At 40.6% G+C, this 20,099-nt stretch overlaps 2 protein-coding genes and 1 pseudogene across 3 annotated transcripts in view; 2 read left to right on the top strand and 1 right to left on the bottom strand.

Annotated features, from left to right (window-relative positions):
- Window positions 1–9,289, top strand: part of LOC100705351 (cathepsin L1) — a 13,757-nt gene extending 4,468 nt beyond the window's left edge. Inside the window, exons 1-9 of one of the 2 annotated variants that reach the window (XM_025900750.1) lie at window positions 2,381–6,040; window positions 6,483–6,587; window positions 6,905–7,009; window positions 7,260–7,402; window positions 7,553–7,750; window positions 7,838–8,029; window positions 8,383–8,548; window positions 8,663–8,768; window positions 8,971–9,289. In XM_025900750.1, coding sequence (XP_025756535.1) covers window positions 6,910–7,009; window positions 7,260–7,402; window positions 7,553–7,750; window positions 7,838–8,029; window positions 8,383–8,548; window positions 8,663–8,768; window positions 8,971–9,070 — 1,005 coding nt within the window. In that variant the 5' untranslated portion in view covers window positions 2,381–6,040; window positions 6,483–6,587; window positions 6,905–6,909 and the 3' untranslated portion in view covers window positions 9,071–9,289. Of the gene's footprint in view, window positions 1–2,380; window positions 6,041–6,482; window positions 6,588–6,904; window positions 7,010–7,259; window positions 7,403–7,552; window positions 7,751–7,837; window positions 8,030–8,382; window positions 8,549–8,662; window positions 8,769–8,970 lie in introns of those variants that run through there. The other variant, XM_025900749.1, reaches the window with a different exon arrangement.
- Window positions 9,290–14,449: 5,160 nt separating this feature from the next.
- On the top strand, window positions 14,450–16,875 carry LOC100691024 (cathepsin L1). Its single transcript, XM_019348884.2, has 8 exons — window positions 14,450–14,460; window positions 14,696–14,800; window positions 15,035–15,177; window positions 15,336–15,533; window positions 15,621–15,812; window positions 16,169–16,334; window positions 16,448–16,553; window positions 16,638–16,875. Exons 2-8 carry the CDS (start codon window positions 14,701–14,703, stop codon window positions 16,735–16,737), a joined length of 1,005 nt encoding a protein of 334 aa, XP_019204429.1. The 5' UTR covers window positions 14,450–14,460; window positions 14,696–14,700; the 3' UTR covers window positions 16,738–16,875.
- A 2,848-nt stretch (window positions 16,876–19,723) lies between these two features.
- Window positions 19,724–20,099, bottom strand: part of LOC100704545 (cathepsin L1-like) — a 37,846-nt pseudogene continuing 37,470 nt past the window's right edge.

Raw genomic sequence — 20,099 nt, forward strand, 5'->3', positions numbered from 1 at the left:
GTCCATGAGTTTAACGTGGGTCAGATGTCAGGAGGCAGAGTTCAGGAGTCTGACAGCTGTGGGGAAGAAGCTGTTCCGGTACCTGGTGGTCTTAGTCCGGAGGCTCCTGTAGCGCCTCCCAGAGGGCAGGAGGGTGAAGAGTCTATGTGATGGGTGACTGGGGTCTTTGATGATTTTCCCAGCGCTTTTCAGACACCGCTTCCTGTAGATGTCCTTTATGGCAGGAAGTGGTGCTCCGGCGATGCGCTGGGCAGTTTTCACGACCCTCTGCAACGCCTTCCGGTCCGAGGCAGAGCAGCTCCCGTACCAGACTGTTATACAGTTGGTCAGGATGCTCTCAATGCTGCAGCGGTAGAAGTTCACCAGGATGTCTGAGGACAGGTGGTTCTTCCTCAGAGTCCTCAAGAAGAAGAGGCGCTGGTGAGCCTTCTTGACCAGCTTGGAGCAGTTGGTCGTCCAGATGAGATCCTCGGAGATGTGGACTCCCAGGAACTTGAAGCTGCTCACACGCTCCACAGCCGTCCCTTTAATGTAGATGGGTGGATGTGGGTCAGCATTCCTCCTGTAGTCCATGATGAGCTCCTTGGTCTTCTCAGTGTTAAGCAGCAGGTTGTTTCTGTTGCACCACTCAGCCAGACGATCCACCTCCTCCCTGTAGGCGGCCTCATCGTTGTCACTGATGAGGCCAATCACCGTGGTGTCATCTGCAAACTTAATGATGGTGTTGGAACCATCAGCAGGTCTGCAGTCATGGGTGAAGAGGGAGTAGAGGAAAGGGCTCATCACACAGCCTTGTGGTACACCGGTGTTCATTGTGATTGTAGATGAGCAGCGGTTATCCAGCCGGACATGTTGAGGGCGGTTGGTCAGGAAGTCCAGTAACCATTTGCAGATGAGGGAACTGATACCCAGGTCTGTCAGTTTCCTGATGAGTTGTGAGGGGTGGATTGTATTGAATGCTGAACTGAAGTCTATAAACAGCATTCTGGCGTAGGTGTTGTTGTTGTCCAGTTGTGAGAGGACAGAGTGCATCCTCTGTGCTCCTGTTCTGGCGGTATGCGAATTGGTGGGGGTCCAGGGTGGGGGGGAGACAGGATTTGAAGTGTGCTAGGACCAGCTGCTCTAAGCACTTAGTGATGATGGGGGTGAGTGCTACTGGGCGGTAGTCATTGAGGCTAGATGGGTTGGAGTTTTTGGGTATCGGGACGATGGAGGTGGATTTGAAGCAGGCCGGTACCACAGCGTGGGCCAAGGACAGGTTGAATATGTCTGTCAGGACTCCTGCAAGCTCCCCAGAACACGCTCTGAGAACACGCCCGGAAAGCGTGTTATAACTGTTACGCACATAACAGTACCCAATAATGTTATGACCGTTTGCAGAATTTATGTTTTTCAAATTGTAAAAAAGCCTTTAAAACAAAGTAAAGTGGAACGATTTTGTGTTTTTCAAAATTTAGATAAAAAATCCTGGACAGGTCAGTGCATGTTAGAAGGGTTGTCTTGTCATGGGAAACACAAACAAACAAAAACAAAACGAAAAACAACAAAACAACCCCCCCAAACAAAACAAAAAACAGTGACCATCAGGATCTGATGGTAGATAATAGTTTGTGGTCTGCACACCATACAGTTCAGCTGCACACACAAATCATTTTTACACGGTGGAATAGTTTGTCATAAAGCAGCCGCACTTCTCCTGTTGAACAATCCTGCTTCCTGTCATATAAAACTCTGATGGTAAAGAGATTTATCTACATGTTTAAAAGTGATGAAATTCAAATATTCACCAGAGAATAAGTCGGGGAGAGAAAATGCATCAAAGTTAGAGAGAGAGCACTGAATTATCCTAGAAAAAAATGGAAAAGAGAGAAGACACGTGCAGTTGTAAGCAGCATGAAGATTTGGCTTGGCTCAGTTATAGCTAAATAATGCGAACTTGCCACTGTGGTGAAATAGCATAGAAACAAGTAACAAAATGGTCACATTCTGCAGTTTATAGTGCAATCCTAAAGGCAATACAAGGGGGCGTCACAAGATGGCGCTAGAGGTTTTTGCTTTATTTTTCAAAGCGCAAAAAGAAATGTTACTCTGTGACACTTTCAGAGATGGAGATTTGATTAGAAAAAATTTGTTTTTGTTTTTTTTTAAATAATCTAATCTTATAACTGAAAAGTGACATTTCATAAACTGGAAATGGAAAACGTTCTTGTAATTGCTTAATTTACTTTATAGGTAAAATTATTATTATATATTATACTAGATTATAATAATTATAATATATATTATCAACCTATTAAGAACTAAATCATAAATAAAATAAAATAAGAATTTAAAAATCAAAACAAAACGCAACACAAGAGAAGACATATCCCTACGTAACCATACCCCCCCCCCAAAAAAAGAGAAAAGGAAAAAAGATATAAATAACACATGAACAATTTGAAGTGCAATGGTTGTTGGTGTGCAAAAACCTGTGTACTGATATTGATCTTTATTGCACACAACAAGGGTATATTATCAGGAAATTGTTATTGCACATAGTGAGTCCCTGGTATGTCTGTGTTTGTTCGAGAAAAAGTTTGGCAGAGTTTAAGTCTGACGGTTTCAGAGAAGAAGCTGTTTCTCACATTTGTTATCAGTGGTTGTAGTGGGGAAAGTGGAAGTCACCACCTAAGAGAAGCCCTGGCAACTGTGAAATTAGTTTTTTTTTGTTTGCATCCTTCAGGAAAAAAACCAGAAAGAGCGAAGCAGCAGCAGCACCCTCTCCAAATGATGTGACACAAGCTCATATTAATGTCAACTAAGAGTTATTCCACTTTCAGTTCAAAGCTTAACAACTCTCACTGAGTAACTCTATCCGTTATTGTTGGACCAGGTGAGGTTAGCTATGCATTTTGAGAAATGTTATTCTGCCTGAGGAAATAGCATTATAAAATACCATAATGATACTCCTACTTTATTAAAACAAGCCATTAAAGGTAGGCCCTTCTATGGTTATGGATCAGCCTACCTGATGTGAACCCGAATGGTTGTCTGTTTATTAGATTTCAGTGCAAATGACAGTTTTCCATAACAAACACCACATTCAGATGCCCACAAGTGACACCAAGACAACCACAGGTTGATCAGCTTTGTAATTATATTATCAGATACGCCTTATGTTCTGGACACTCGGGAGAAGAGAGGTGGTGTGCTGCCAACTAATCGTTACTTGGTTATGAGCTGGATCAGATGGCGTGGGAGGATGCTGGACCTTTTGGGTGCCCTGGGAGTGTCTGGAAGAAACCCTTGTCTGATAAATCTTCAACTCCTACCCCCAGCAAAACTTCAACAGCATTCTGAGGGAGAATGGATAAACTGAGTCTGAATGGAGGCAGCTGCCAAGTGGAACGTGACTCGAGCGATAGTCTCAAAGCGACTCTGGAAAATTGTTAGGCGAATGAGTAGGGGAAAGAATTCCTAAAGGCTTAGGATGTTGTAGAGTTGGCTTGGCATGCTTCTAAGTGGGAAGCAGTGGTTCCTGAGGATGTGCTACATCTATCTCTCCATCACTCTCCTCAGCCTCCATGGGAAGGTTAATGTTGGGAGATTTCACCTGTTAGTTGAACCTCAGATTAAAGAGGAACAATGTGGTTCCTGGTCACAGAACGCTGAATCAGCTTTTTGAGTTTAGGAGTTTGCCCACCCAGTCTACGTGCGTTTTGTGGACTTAGAGAAAGGATTTGATCTGGTCTCTCAGGTTTACCTATAGGTGGCACTATGGGATTATTGGGTGTTTGGCTTCTTGAGTCAAGCCATTTGGTCACCTTAAGGCCTCCTTGTTAATGGGAAGAAACTACCAGCAGAACCTGGTTCAAGGAGTGATGTCAGTCTGCCTCAACCAGTTAGGGGTGAGGGGAAAGAACGACTGGTCATGCACCTGGGGAAAGAACTTTGCTCACAAAACAATTTTAAGGTCAAAGTAAGTGTTTGACTTGTGAAATAAACAACTTTATTCTCTACTTTTATCCTCTATCTTTATCCTTCTCTCTCTCCTCTACCTTGTCCGGGGGATCACCATGGCATTCCTAGTCCAGCCGAGACTTATAATTCCTCCAGTGTGTCCAGGGTCTCCCCCATGGCCTCCTGCCTGTGGGACATGCCCGGAACACCTCACCCAGGAGGTGGCCTGGAGGCATCCTTATCAGATGTCCAAACCACCTTAACTGGGTTCTTTCAATGTGAAGGAGCAGTGGCTCTGCTCTGAGGCCCTCCCGGATGGCCAAACTCCACTATCTCTAAGGGAGTAGCCAGCCACCCTTCGGAGGAAGCCCATTTCTGCCGCTTGTATCCATGATTTCATTCTTTCGGTGACTATCCACAGCTTGTGACCATAGGTGAGGGCAGGGAGGTAAATTTACTGGTAAAAAAAGCTTTTCTTTTACACTCGGCTGTCTCTTCACCACAACAGACCGGTGCAGCGTCCGCATCACTGCAGCCACAGCACCAATATGTCTGTCAATCTCCTGCTCCCTTCTACTGTCAGTCAGGAACAAGACCCCAAAATACTTAAACTCCTCCACTTAGAACAGAAACGCATCCGTGACCCAGAGTGGGCACTCCACCCTTTTCCAGCCAAGGACCATGGCCTCAGATTTGGAGGTGCTGATTCTTATCCCCACCTCTTCACACTCTGTGAACTGTTCCAGTGCGAGCTGGAGGCCATCACCTGTTGAAGCCAACAGATCCACATCATCTGCAAAAAGCAGAGATGAGATTCTGAGACCACCCAAGTGAAAGCCTTCCGCCACTTGGCTACGCCTAGAAATTCAATCCATAAAAATTACAAATAGAATCAGTGACAAAGGGCAGCCCTCACAGACTCCATCATGCACTGCAAACAAGTGTGACTTATTGCTGGCTATGCAGACCAAGCTCCTGCAACGGTTTTATAAGGATCAAATAGCAATGGGCAAGACACCCCATACTCCTGAAGCACCTCCCACAGGACACTCTGAGGGACATGGTCGAATGCCTTCTCCAAGTCCACAAAGCACATGTAGACTGGTTGGGCAAACTCCCATGCTCCTTGAAGTATCCTCGAGAGGATAAAGAACTGGTTTGGTGTTCCATGACCAGGACGAAAACTGTATTGTTTTGCTAACAGACAGACTCTCATTTTCAGCACACTGGCATAGACTTTCCCAGGGAGGCTGAGGAGTGTGATCCCCCTGTAGTTGGAACACACCCTCTGGTCCCCTTTCTTAAAGATGGGAACCACCACCCTGGTCTGCCAATCCAGAGGTACTGTCCCTAATCTCCACGCAGCATTGTTAAGGCATGTCAATCAAGACAGCCCTACAACATCCAGAGCGTTCAGGAACCCAGGCCAAACCTCATCCACCCCAGGGGCTCTGCCACCAAGGAATTGTTTAACTACCTCAGTGACCTCACCCCCAGAGATAGATGAGTCGTCCCCCTCGTCCCCTGACTCTGCTTCCTCCGCAGAAGACATGTCAGTGGGATTAAGGAGGTCCTTGAAGTATTTGAGGTTGCAGGTTGTTTAATGAACTAGATTAACTTCCCACCCCCTTGTATTTGGCAATAAATTTTAATCTCCTCAAAATATGTGAAAGGGGTTTTAATGTTATGAGTAACTTGCTTTATTTTACTCGTAGTTTTTCAGACACATCTAGTTGGATGAGGTTTTTTGATAACATGAGACAGAGCACATTTCAACCTCATTTCCTGTGGCAATATGTCAGATGTCATTTATATTTTGTCTGACATAAAATACTTTCAGCTGGCTAAATAATTCAAAATAAATCGTTCTTGTTTTTCACAAAGTCTGACATGGGGTCTTAGATCATAGTTGTTTCTATGGCCTCTGGCTTGCAAATAAACTTGACAGTCTAAACTTGATCTTCTCCTCAAATACTAAATAATACTTTAGAGTCTGGGACTGAGATTTGCAAAAACTACTTGAGAGCAAAGAAGAATAAAGAATGCTGACTGTCATGAAGGTTCCTCCACCTTATCATCTAACTTCCAGTGAACAATGGTGAGAAAAGCCAAAAATTCTTTGACAACCTCTTTTGAAACTTGTCAATATCTGTAACAAATTACAGAAAAGCTGGCCAAGCCCTCAACCCCCCAAATAAACACTGAAATTTAATCAAATGATTCATGACTATTGTGCTCCTTGTTATTGCTGAGTGAGCATAAATAAAATGTTTCCTTAAGTGAGTGATGTCATGTGATCTTCTGTAAACTCTTGAAATGAAGGCAATTGCATTTCTTTTTGCTTTATGTTTGGTTCTTTTGTTTGGTTTGTGAACCAAAAAGTTGTTGCCTTCATTTTAACCTACAGTCCTGGATGCCTGAGTTAATGTAGACTGAGACTGTAACAGACTGTTAATGTACAGCTCCACCTTTTTCTGTTCCACTGCTTCACGTTCTTTCACTTTCTTTACAAACACCTGTGCTGACCTGGAATGCTGCAGTCATGCTAGTAGCCCACTATATAAGAACTCCTCTCTGACGCAGACCTATATCAACCACAGGTGATTGTGCTACACTCTTCACAACAGGTACGGACACTGAGACAGGTAAGTAACCACAGCACAGATAACTAAACATGTAGTTTAGTTGTAAAAGTGTAAATACACTTTTCAGTAATTATGATGAAAAAAAACAAAACAAAAAAATTATTAATTTCAGAAAGAATTTCAGGAGGAGGTAACATAGAAACTCACAAATAAAATGGGACAAAGAGGATATTGTCAAATGAAAGTGACATCTAATATAATGACCAAAAGCATTTTAAATCATGTATAACCAAGAAAGAATTAAAAAACAGTTTTCATCAGAAACATAAGTTTCCTGTAAGTCACAAAGGATTTCTTTCTTTTCTGTTTGTATTCAGTCAAGATGAAGTTGCTGCTTGTTGTTTCTGCTGTTCTGGCTGTAGCCAGCTGTGCCAGCATCTCTCTGGAAGATCTGGAGTTTCACGCTTGGAAACTGAAATTTGGTGAGACAGCAGACTCTTTCTCTCCTCTTTCATTTTTTCTTTTTGTCAGAAGCTTCTGATCATGTTTTATGTTGTTTAAGATACTGTGCAAGCCTAAAATTTAAAAAGAAAGATGAGCTCACCTGCATTTTTACTTGTGCTAAAGATTATAAAACTGGAAATAAAGGAAATATGTTAGCAGGTTTAAAATACAAAATGATTAACTTTCTTTTGTTCTTTTTTCCCCATAATTTCCTTTTTCAATTGGTAGAAAAATCATATGACTCTGAGTCAGATGAGGCTCACCGGAAGCAGGTTTGGCTCAACAACCGCAAATTTGTGCTAATGCACAACATCTTGGCAGACCAGGGTTTGAAGTCCTACCGCCTTGGGATGACACACTTCGCTGATATGGTATGTGCAGAAAAAGACATATCATTTAAATTTTACCAATTCACCATTTGAGTTGTCATCAATATTTTTCAATATAATTAGCGTGTGATGATACAAAACCCCCCAAAACTTTTTGCATAAAAACCCATGAACTTTGCTGCTTTTTACCAGGACAATGAAGAGTACAAACAGCTGGTTTCCCAGGGTTGCCTTCACACCTTCAATGCTTCTCTGCCTGAGCGTGGCTCTGCCTTCCTTGGCCTGCCTGAAGGTACTGCTCTGCCCGACACTGTTGACTGGAGGGATAAGGGATATGTCACTGAAGTCAAGGATCAGAAGCAGTGTGGCTCCTGCTGGGCCTTCAGTACAGTGAGTACATAAAATTTTGTGTTCTTTGAGAAACTTTGGGAAACAAAAACTGTTGTCTGGTTTGAAATTGAATCGTCTTTACTCCAGACTGGTGTACTGGAGGGTCAGCACTTCAGGAAGACAGGGAAGCTGGTATCTCTGAGTGAGCAGCAATTAATGGACTGCTCTCACAGCTTTGGCAACAATGGCTGCAATGGAGGATCAGTGAAGCGGGCCCTTCAGTACATCCAAGCCAATGGAGGAATTGACACTGAGACATCCTACCCTTATAAGGCTAAGGTAAATAGATAGCAATATGTCAAACACCTGTTTCTTCTGTGAATCACCAACCTTGAATATATGCAGTCAGGTCCTTACCACCTGACTATCATCATATCGTAAATATCAGAATTATAAATGCAAATCAGCTCATTCAGACAGTGGTGTTAATGATGGCCATGCATGATAAGCTGTACAGTACTGCTAAAACATATGGTAGCTCCAAGCCCTGTAAAACTCACAGCATAAGCTACTTTATTAACTAATTTCAAAATCTATTTTTAACATCACAGTATTTTGGTAAACTCTCTGTTTGCTAATATAAATGTGTGACAGCAGTAGAAACTTATAATAGCATATGTTCTCTGTATTAGGGTCAGCGATGCCGTTACAAGCCTGATGGTATTGGTGCCAAATGCACTGGCTATGTTCATGTCAAACCCAGTAATGAAGAAACCCTGAAGAAAGCTGTGGCCACTCTCGGACCGATATCTGTTGGCATTGATGCTTCTCGTCATTCATTCCAATTCTACCAATCAGGTGCAGATATTGAAAAAATATTTGCAAAGTGCAGAGAAACATTTTTAAATTGGAAAAGAAATGTGAAATGCTTCATTTGTTCTTTTGTTCAGTTTAATTGACATGTATTTGCAGGAGTGTATGATGACCCCGACTGCAGCAAGACAGTGTTGGACCATGGTGCGCTGGCTGTGGGTTATGGTACAGAAAATGGACATGACTACTGGCTGATCAAGAACAGGTATTTACTCCAATGTGATGCTCGTATTTTAATTCATGCACTTCACTACTTCTAACATTCACTGAGTACTGATACAAAAATATGTAAAGGCATCTTATTTATGCAGATCATTATTTTTCTACATGCTTTTGGACTGTTAGTGTGAACACTATTGACTTTTAACTGCTAAATGTTGTTAAACTGTGTTTCTTTTTTTCTGCAGCTGGGGTCTCAGATGGGGAGACAAGGGATACATTAAGATGAGCAGGAACAAATCCAACCAGTGTGGGATTGCTTCTGAAGCAAGCTACCCTCTAGTCTGAAGAGGTTGGAAGAAACCCGTCCTCAGTTTTTCCTTCTGATTTTACAGAAAATCTGGTTTGGCCACAATTTCTTTCAGTCTTTTTAAGCGAGTTTTGTAACTAAACATAATTATATTTGTGGTGTTAAGAAGCTCTCTTTTCCTGCAAAGGTGTTTAATGGAATAAATGTATAAATAAGGCAAATACATGTAAAAATAAATAAATAAACTGTAAAACTGTGGTCTGTTGATCAATCCATCATCCAGGCAGAAATGTTCAGCACCCATGGGATGTGTTTCTAGTCTTCTGGAGACTTTTGTGTTCCCTAATGAATAAAGCCAATGTTGTCCAGGTTTAGTTTGTTAAGACGTTTGATATCGCATTACTTACAGAATTTGTATGGTTATTATTGATACATACATACTGATCTCCACTCCATTATAAAAATAAGAATTATTTTAAGGTAACAACATCTTTCAGCATTTAGCTAGCTTAAAATGTGTGTGACAAACATCACATTTTTCCAGTTTCTTCAGCTGATGGAGACAAACAGAATAAATTATTTGGTGACCTCAAAACTTGATAGATACTCTAACCAAACACTTTTTTAAGCTAAAGAAAACCCAAATAAAGCAAATGATAGTTAGAACAGGTTTATAACACAATGATTATGACTTTTCTTGAAAAATAACAAACATCACAGGAGGTCTTCTATACTTATGAAATTCAGTGTGCATTAATCATAATACCCGATAATAAGCTACCTTTAATTTTGATATTTCTTGTATTTTTGTAATAACAAAAAATATTATTTATATACATGCAATCTGTATAGATAATTTTCAACACTGAATATTTTCAAGCAGGCCAAACTCTACTGCTGAAGCTTGCACAGACTTCCAGTGACTTTATTCATCAGGAGGTCAATCTGGCGCTTGATGCCAAGATGGAAAACTGCAGCCATGTTTGGATTTTGAGCGCTCTGTTTAGCTAGCAATACTTCACTGAACGGCAGAGGATGCCACACCTGAAGAAAGATGGGTACTTTTAAAAGCGTTTGAAAGTGCATTAATGTGCGAATCTTGTTTTATTTTCTGAGCATTTACACAATTAATGAGAATTAATGAGAACTATAATCCTCAACAGGTACCATGGTCATCAAAAGTCATTCAAATCAATTCAGTCCAATTCAATTGGAAACAGTCGCCTCAAGGTTCTTTATACTGTAAGGTAGACCCTACAATAATACATACAGAGGAAAACCCACCAATCACATGACCCCCTATGAGCAAGCACTTTGGCGATAGTGGGAAGGAAAAACTCCCTTTTAACAGGAAGAAACCTTCGGCAGAACCAGGCTCAGGGAGGGGCGGTCATCTGTCATGACTGGTTGGGGTGAGAGAAGGAAAACAGGATAAAGGCATGCTGTGGAAGAGAGACAGATTAATAACAAGTACGATTCAATGCAGAGAGGTCTATTAACACATAGTGAGTGAAAAAGATGACTGAAAAGGAAAAACTCAATGCATCATGGGAGTGCCCCAGCAGCCTATGTCTATTGCAGCATAACTAAGGGAGGATTCAGGGTCACCTGATCGAGCCATAACTATATTATTTTTAAAAAAATGAATGTTTAAACCTAATATTAAAAGTAGAGCGTGTGTCTGTCTCCTGACAGGAGTATCAACACATCCTCAGGGGTTTCAACCAGTCTGGAGGTCTTAGGGACAGATGGCTGCTATAGCTGGAGCAGCACCCTGAGCCTCTCTGCAGACCAGTGGAGGAAGGCGGGCTCAGTGACCTATGAAGCCAGTCTGAGTGGACAGAGCTCATCACTCAAACCCTGGACCCTGACCACTGCTCAGAGTAGAGCTTCAGCATTCATATTGTGTTTTGAAACCACACTATAAATAACAAGTGTACATCACAAAATAAAATCAGAGTTTATGAAAAATCATTTTTGTTTTATCCTTTCATACTTTATCCATACCAATTTTATGTAATTTATAAAAATACAGAAATACATAATCATCAGTTTCTATCATTACACTTAATAATAGACCTGCTCATGAACTTTTGCTCATATTTAATGATAAATATTAAAGTTGAATCTCTGTAAACACATGTAATGGTTAGCTCATGGCCTGGTAGTGAAATATCTCTCCATGTGTAAATGTATCCAGTGTTGTCCCAGACATAATGCAGATTTGATTTTAAATACTAAATAAATAAATATTGCAAAAATTACTTGAGACCAAAGAAAATTATCTGTCTGACTGACTGTCATGAACTTTTCTGCACCTGACCATCTAGCCTCCTGTGGGAGGTGGAAAGGCCAAACATTCGGTGACTACCTCTTTTGAATATTGTCAAATCCTGCCATGAAAGTGCAGAGAAGCTGGCTATGCCTCTGTTTTTTTCTGCTTCTTTTCAGTCAATATGAAGTTGCTGCTTGTTTTTTCTGCTGTTCTGCTGTAACCTGCTGTGCCAGCATCTCTCTGAAAGATATGGAGCTTCACGCTTGGAAACTCAAGTTTGGTGAGACAGCAGACTCTTTTTCTTCTCTTTTATTTTCAATTTTTGTCAGAAGCTTCTGATCAAGTTTTATGTTCTTAAAGATGCTGTCCAAGCCTCAAACTCAAACAAAGAAATGCTCACCCATGTGTTTACTTGTGTAAAAGTTTATAAGACTCAAATCAAAGGAAACATGTTAGCAGATTAAAAAAAATAATGATTAATTTATTTTTTCTGTTTTTTCTCATAATTCCCTTTTCCAATTGGTAGAAAAGTCATATAACTCTGATCTAAGTCAGAGGTTCACCGGAAACAAGTCTGGCTCAACAACTGCAAGCTTGCACTAGAGCACAACATCTTGGCAGACCAGGGTTTGAAGTCCTACTAAGGATACAAAAAACAAACAGAAAACTTTTGGATAAAATCCCCATAATTTTTCCCTATATACCAGAAACATGAAGAGTGCAAACAACTGGTTTCCCAGGGCTGCATGGCTCCTTCAATGCTTCTCTGCCTCGCTGTGGCTCCACCTTTCTTTGCCTGCCTGAAGGCACTGATCTAACCAACAGTATTGATTGAAGAAATAGTGCTAACTGACACTGAGACACAGAGAATGTGAACTTTTCCAGAAATGCAAAAATAAAGTTCAGCCTTAGTCTTACAAAAAAGAAATCCAGAAACTTGTGAACAGAGATGAAAAAAATATAATTTATGTGGTATAAAAGTTTCTTAGTTTTTGAGATACCTCCTGGAGTAAGAACATATTTTCCAGAGTTTCTCATTTATCAAACAAAGTCTGCAGTTGGGGCCTTGAATGGGGAGAGAAAGGAAACATTAAGATGAGCAGGAACAACCAACCAGTGTGGAATTGCTAATTCCAAAGCAATTCCAATATCTTTGGTCTGAAGATATGAGAAGAAACTCATCACCATTTCTTCCTTCTGCTTTGACCAAAATGTATATGAATGTTTTTAACCAAGTTATGTAACCAAACATCATTTGATTTATGGTGTCAAGAAGCACTCTTTTCCTGCATTGGTGCTTAATGGAATAACGTCATAAAGACGTCAAATGCATGTTAAATAAATAAATAGAATGCTTTATACTAAGAGCTAAAACTGTAATTGTGTTTGTTACGTTGTGTTGGTAGTGTGTAGCTTATTACCCATGAAGTGGTTTTTAGCATTAGAAACTATGGTCTGTTGAGCAATCCAGTATAGACAGACTGCCAATCCAGTTTCCACCATCTAGTCAACATGTGTAATCTGTATTTTAACATATTAATTTAATAAAAAAGAATAATAAATTTGACACTACAATACTACATTTTTTTAAATGATTACCAAATCAGCAAATAGATACCAGTTTAAAAAAAAGGAAAACTGGTCTCTACACATCATAGAGTTTGGCTGCAACACAGAATTCAGGTTTACACAGTGGACTAGCTTGTTTAAAGAGCTTGGCCTGTACGTTGTGGCAAAATTAAAGAGGGTAAAAAACAAAGCCCACTTTGTGTGTCAAGTGTCGAGTATTTTTGCCGTTTCGAGGTATGCAAGAGTTTCAGCTCCAGATCTAACATCATAATTTTGCCCTGCAGGGAATAGACATCAAAAGAAAAAGCCACAGGGATGCATTTGACCTTCTTTATGTTGAGACAAGACGGCTCCCACTCCAGAATCTAATGCATCCACATCCACTGTTGTGAGAGGTTTGGTTGAGAAAGGATGGGAGCAGAAGTGAAGTGTTGTTTGAGGAAGTCAAAGGAGGACTGAGCTGCTGGGGTCCACTGGAACTGTGATTTGGAAAGTTGGGTTAGAGGCATGGCAACTTTACTAAAGTCCCAGTAAAGTTAGGAAAACCAAGGAAACGTTGCAACATTTGCAGTTCTCAGGCACTGGCCAGTCCATGACTGCTTGCACCTTTGCTGGGCCTGGTTTGAGATGCCCCTTTGGTTGCCCAGCAATTTATCTTTCCTGTAGCCCGGCAAAGATACATTTTCAACATGAAATTTGCCTTTTATAAACAGCTTCTTGGGCAGCTGCTACAGGACTAACCTTAAGTGATTTTATGTTCTGAGAGAGATCGTGAGAAAAATAAGATGTCATCCAGGTAGACAAACATGAAACGATTTATGAAATGCCAGACAACGTCATTAACTAGGGCCTGAAAAACAGTGGGTGTGTTAGTTAGTCCAGGGCATTACCAGGTATTTGAAGTGTCTGTGATGGGTATTGAAGGCTGTCTTCCACTCACCACCCTACCTAATCCTCATCAAGTGACAGACAGATGTGGAGGAAGAAACAGAATGAGATCCTTTCTGAAAACTTCAGCCAAATCATGATAAACAGTTTGGAACCCTGAACCAAACCCATCTGAAAACTCAGGTCGGATTGGCTCAGCGGGTGTAGAATCTTAAGGGAGAGTGGATTTTAAACAGTTCTTATGGCAAGACAGCCTCCATCCAGACTCAGTTTTTTTTTTCTCAGTTGATGTGCGGATTGTGGGTTTGTAACCAAGGGTGCCACAGACCAACAGGGTGATGGGGGCTTCAAATCATAGAAACTGATAGCTTTGGTGGGGTTATCCAACAGAGTGAGTGAGCTGGGTTTTGTTTTGTAAGTGATATCCTGGATTTAGTTTCCAAACACACAAACGAACACAGACAGAGGAGAAAATGGGAAAAGACAGACAGAAGACCCAATCATAGGGGAGAAGCCAAGGAGGACTGAGGGACCCTGACACCTCCACCTTTTTCTATTTCAGTACATAACATTCTTTCGCTTTCTTTACTTTACTCCTGTCCTGACCTGACTGGAATACTGCAGTCATACTAGTAGTCTGCTATATAAGACGTTCTCTCTGACGCAGACCTATATCAACCACGGACACTGAGACAGGTAAGTAGCTACAGCACGTAATTAGACACATAGGTGAGTGTGTAAATACACTTTTCAGTAATGTGCTGATGAAAAAAAAACAAAGAAAAACAAAGAATTATCAATTTGAAAAAGAATTGGAGAGAGAGATGATACTGTCGTACTATGAAAGTGACATCCAACATTATGACAGAAAGCATTTTAAAACTGATGTGGTTTCCTATAAGTCACAAAGGATCTGTTTCTTTGTATTCAGTCAAGATGAAGTTGCTGCTTGTTGTTTCTGCTGTTCTGGCTGTATCCAGCTGTGCCATCATCTCTCTGGAAGATCTTGAGTTTCGCGCCTGGAAACTCAAGTTTGGTGAGACAGCAGACTCTTTCTCTCCTCTTTTGTTTTTGCGTTTTTTCAGAAGCTTCTGATCATTTTTTGTGTTCTTTAAGACACTGTCCAAGTCTCAAACTTGCCTCATCCTCATGTTAAGTTGTGTAAAAGTTTATAAGCTTCAAATCAAAGGAAATATGTTAGCGAATCAAAACAAATTATAATGGATTTTTCTTTGTTCTGTTTTTCATAATTTCCTTTTCCAACTTGCAGAAAAGTCATATGAGTCTGAGTCAGAGGAGGCTCACCGGAAGCAGATCTGGCTCAACAACCGCAAACATGTGCTAATGCACAACATCTTGGCAGACCAGGGTTTGAAATCCTACCACCTTGGGATGACACACTTTGCTGACATGGTATGTGTACAAAAAACCAGATCATTCAGATTTTACCCTTCACCAATTCAGTTGTTATCTGTATTTTTAGATGCAATTAGCGTGTGAGGATACCAAAAAACAAACAAACAACAACTTCGTTTGATAAAACCCCCATGAATTTCTTCCCTCTTTACCAGGAACATGAAGAGTACAAACAGCTGATTTCCCAAAGCTTCCTTGGCTCCTTCAATGCTTCTCTGCCTCAGCGTGGCTCTGCCTTCTTTCGCCTGCCTGAAGGTACTGATCTGCCCGACACTGTTGACTGGAGGGATAAGGGATATGTCACTGAAGTCAAGGATCAGAAGATATGTGGCTCCTGCTGGGCCTTCAGCACAGTGAGTACATAAAATTTTGTGTTCTTTGGGAAACTTTGGGAAACAGAAACTGTTGTCTGGTTTGAAGCTGAATCATCCTTACTGCAGACTGGTGTACTGGAGGGTCAGCACTTCAGGAAGACAGGAAAGCTGGTGTCTCTGAGTGAGCAGCAGTTAATGGACTGCTCTCACAGCTTTGGTAACAATGGCTGCAATGGAGGATCAGTGAAGCGGGCCTTTCAGTACATCCAAGCCAATGGAGGAATTGACACTGAGGCATCCTACCCTTATGAGGCTAAGGTAAATAGATAGCAATATGTCAAACACAAACACACCTGTTTCTTCTGTGATTTAAATCACGAACCTTGAATATATGCAGTCAGGTCTTTATCACCTATCATCATATCATAAATATCAGAATTATAAATGCAAATCAGCTCATTCAGACAGTGGTGTTAATAATGGCCATGCATGATGGACTATACAGTACTGCCAAAATATATGGTAGCTCCAAGCCCTGTAAAACTCACAGCATAAGCTACTTTATTAACTTCTTTCAAAATCTATTTTTAACAGCTTTTGGAAAGCCCTCTGCTTTCTAATATAAATGTGTGACAGCAGTAGAAACTCATTTTAGCATATGTTCTCTGTATTAGGGTCAACAATGCCGTTACAAGCCTGATGGTATTGGTGCCAAATGCACTGGCTATGTTGAAGTGAAACCCAGTAATGAAGATGCCCTGAAGGAGGCTGTGGCCACTATCGGACCGATATCTGTTGGCATTGATGCTTCTCATAACTCATTCAGATTCTACCAATCAGGTGCAGACATTGAAACATATTTGTAAAGTGCAGAGAAACATTTTTAAATTGGAAAAGAAATGTGAAATGCTTCATTTGTTCTTTTGTTCAGTCTAATTGACATGTATTTGCAGGAGTGTATGATGAGCCCGACTGCAGCAAGACAGTGTTGAACCACGATGTGCTGGCTGTGGGTTATGGTACAGAAAATGGACATGACTACTGGTTGATCAAGAACAGGTATTTACTCACATGTGACGCTCATTTCTTAATGTTTTTAGCAGCTAAATGTTGTTAAACTGTACAATTTGTTTCTTTCTGCAGCTGGGGTATCAGATGGGGAGACAAGGGATACATTAAGATGAGCAGGAATAAATCCAACCAGTGTGGGATTGCTTCTGATGCAACGTACCCTCTGGTCTGAAGAGGCCGGAAGAAACCTATCCTCATTTTTTCCTTCTGATTTGACCAAAATTTAGTTTAAAGTTTTTAACGGTGTTATGTAACTAAACATCATTTTATTTGTCGGGTCAAGAACCTCTCTTTTCCTGCATTAGTGTTTAATGGATTAAATTCATAAATACGAATATGAGTTAAAATAAATACAGAAATTGTGAAACTGTGTTCTGTTCATCAATCCATCATCTAGACATAAATGTTTAGCACCTGTGGAATGCAGCTGCAGATTTTTGTGTTCCCCAGTTGTGAGGGTGATGCGTCTTTTGACCCAGCATTTTGAGGTTGTTGTGTTTTGTGACTCTTTGTATTATGACGGTTTAAGTTCAAGTTTTTAAAGTTTAGTCTTGAGTTTAGTTCTTTCTATGATTTTAATTGTCCTTGTGTGTCTGTGAGGTTTCTCTTGTGTCTTTGTCTCACCTCTGTGTCACTTGTGAGAGTCTGTTGTGTCCCTAGCGCTCTCTGTGTCTTAGTCATGTCACTGTGCTTCATCTTCCTTACCTTTTCCCCGTTCCTCTCCTCGTATTTCATCTTTTGTCCCCCTGTTGCTTTTCCCAATTTCTGTGTCGTGTACTTCCCGTTTTATTTTGACAGTCTTTCATCCTGTGTTCGGTGTATTTGATTTTGCTTCCCAGTCTCATTAGGTCTAATTCGTCCCAGCTATTTTCCCATGTGCTTCTTCTTCCCTAAAAACTCACAAAAAATGGAGCAGAGTGGATACTGTGATACTACTTGTTCATATTGTAACATAAGAAACTTTACTCAACTCCTGTCTGGTTTAAAATGACTCATCCTTATTGCAGACTTGCACACTGGAGGGTCAGAACTTCAGGAAGATTAGAGAGCTGGTGGCTCTGAGTAAGAAGCAGTTGGTTGACTGGCTAGCAACTATGGAAACAGTGGCGGCAATGAGGGTTTGATGGACTGGGCCATTGAGTAGTGGTGTGTGGATCAATACTGAAATATTGACAATACAAGATATTAATGTTCTAGGACCAATTCTCAGATTAAAATGTTGATGTTTTAGTCATTTGTGATAAAATTGTAGTTTATCATGAACTGGAAAACAGTGGAAAGTAACTTTATTACTGGGATTGTGTAAATGATTGGTAGAAACTACTTCTTTTCCCACCTGTCATAGTGATACGCGAAATATGCTTTATAAATGCATCACAGCTCACGTGTGCTCGCTCACTCAGTTGACAACAATGGGTTATTGTAAGCAGAGCCGTGTGTGGAGCTATTTCAACTCTACAAACTGCCGAGATGCAGTTTGTGACACATGTACAAGAGCACAAACCTTGTCAAGCACAAACAAAAGTAAATCATAACAGAATATGATGAATTTATGATGAGGCGAACTGAGGAGGAGGAGACGGACAGGTGCTACTAGGGTGAGACAGAGACCTGTGGACCTGCAGGCAGGTACTATCCAGGTACAAAGGGAGAAAATGTGGACATTACTACATGTAGTAATGTGCTAAATTTTGGAAAGTGACTTACGTCTAGGCTGAGGTTTTTGTGTTGGTGTTTAAACAATGGGAATTCTTTGCATCCTTAAAACTGCAGAATCCCACTTGTTTAAATGTACATTAATAAATATGGTTATAAAATAAATGCTTGCTACAATAAATAGCTGTATGAGTTTAGCTTAGAGTAATATGTGCATCTCTCACATCAATTCTGTTGGCCTAGACTTAGTCAGGTAAGGTTTTAGAGCAAAGCATTTAAAGTGGATTATATAGGCTAGCATAATTAAAATATACCAGCGTACTTGCAGTAGAACAGCCACTGTAGGCTTTGAAAAATAAAAATACAACTTAAAAGTTTCTTTTTTTACTTTTCTGTTAAGTGCTTTAAGTCACGCAAAAGTAGGCATTTCTCACCCACATCCAGTTATCCATCCATTTGTCATATAGTGTGCTTGAGACAGTCTCTGTACATACTCTTCCAGAATCTGTGGACTACTGCTGAATATTTAATTTTGGGCGGTGGAATCCAAACTCTATGATTCTTTTCTTTCCTTCAATCAACTGTCTAAAAAATAGATTTTGCTGTAAATACACAATTGAATTTAACTTTACTGTTTCAGCAGTACTTGAAGTCACCATTCGTAGTCAAGTGCTAGCTAACGAGTGAGTGCCTGCTCTTCTTCACCCAGACAAAAGTGCCTGTGCAATGATGATGCATGAATGCGAGAATGATGTTGAATTGTCCACTCATCTCCAATTGAACCTTTGCTAGTCACTGAACTAGTCACTGAAAACCCTTTGGTCTGTCCGTACGCTTCAATTTGACCACTGTCCATACACAGAACGATAATATTATTTGCAACAACTTCATGAATAATGTAATGAAGTTTGAGCACAAAATGAAGACACATGCAGGGAACTACACATGATGTATGAGCAAACTTTACTTATTTGTAATGTTGTACTTTTGTAAGTAATTGATGGATTTTTTTTTCTGTCAATATTTTTACAGGGCCAGCACCTTAGTGCTAATGTGACAATGTTGTCTCTTGCTGTTGCCCCTGGCTCTCTTTCTCTCTCTTTCCCTCCCGCTCTGTTCCTGTGCTACTGCGAGTGTAACTACTGCCCCTCCCCCCTCAGCTCAGTGCAAGCATAAGGCTCACATGCGGAGTGAAGCGAAAAAAAAAGTGCAAGAGAGAGGGTGAGCGAAAGAAAAAAAAAAAGCACGGCTCCTTACGTTGTTCACTTCAAACATCCGTCTCTAAGAGCCGTTTCGTTCGCGACCAACACATCACTAGAAAACACACAAAGTCTTTATAAAATTAGTCCTTGAATCACCAACCAGGGAAAAGATTGCCTCAGTTAAAGACAATGCACACATATGTTTAAATGCTCAGAAGTTTATGATGTTTCACTAGCCCTTCACTAACACATTTTAGTCAAAGCAGAAGAAAAAATGCAGGTGAGTTTGCTTCCACCTCTTCAGACCAGAGGGTAGCTTGCTGCAGTAGCAATCCCACACTCGTTAGATTTATTCCTTGTCATCTTAACGTATCCCATGTCTACCCATTGAAGACCCCAGCTACAGAAACAAACAAATAAACAACATTTAGCAGCTAAGAATGAGTTATGTTCACACTAATAGTTCAATAAAATGTAGAGACATGATGTCAGCACTCAGTAATATTAGAAGGACTGAAGCACATGAATTATAGATGAAATATGACCATCACGTGTGGTTATGTACCTGTTCTTGACCAGCCAGTAATCATCCCAATTCACAGTAACCCACAAACAGAACAGCATGCTTCAACTTTATGTTGCTGCACAAAGGCTCATCTTACACTCCTGGAAATAC

Source organism: Oreochromis niloticus, linkage group LG19, assembly GCF_001858045.2.
Source record: "Oreochromis niloticus isolate F11D_XX linkage group LG19, O_niloticus_UMD_NMBU, whole genome shotgun sequence".
NCBI lineage: Eukaryota > Metazoa > Chordata > Actinopteri > Cichliformes > Cichlidae > Oreochromis > Oreochromis niloticus.

Bases quoted from the DNA above. Each gene is read 5' to 3' on its own strand.
- LOC100691024 (XM_019348884.2), top strand. From the start codon at position 14,701: ATGAAGTTGCTGCTTGTTGTTTCTGCTGTTCTGGCTGTATCCAGCTGT. The intron at 15,534-15,620 runs GTGAGTACATAA...TCCTTACTGCAG, and splicing joins CCTGCTGGGCCTTCAGCACA to ACTGGTGTACTGGAGGGTCA. The intron at 16,335-16,447 runs GTGCAGACATTG...ATGTATTTGCAG, and splicing joins ATTCAGATTCTACCAATCAG to GAGTGTATGATGAGCCCGAC.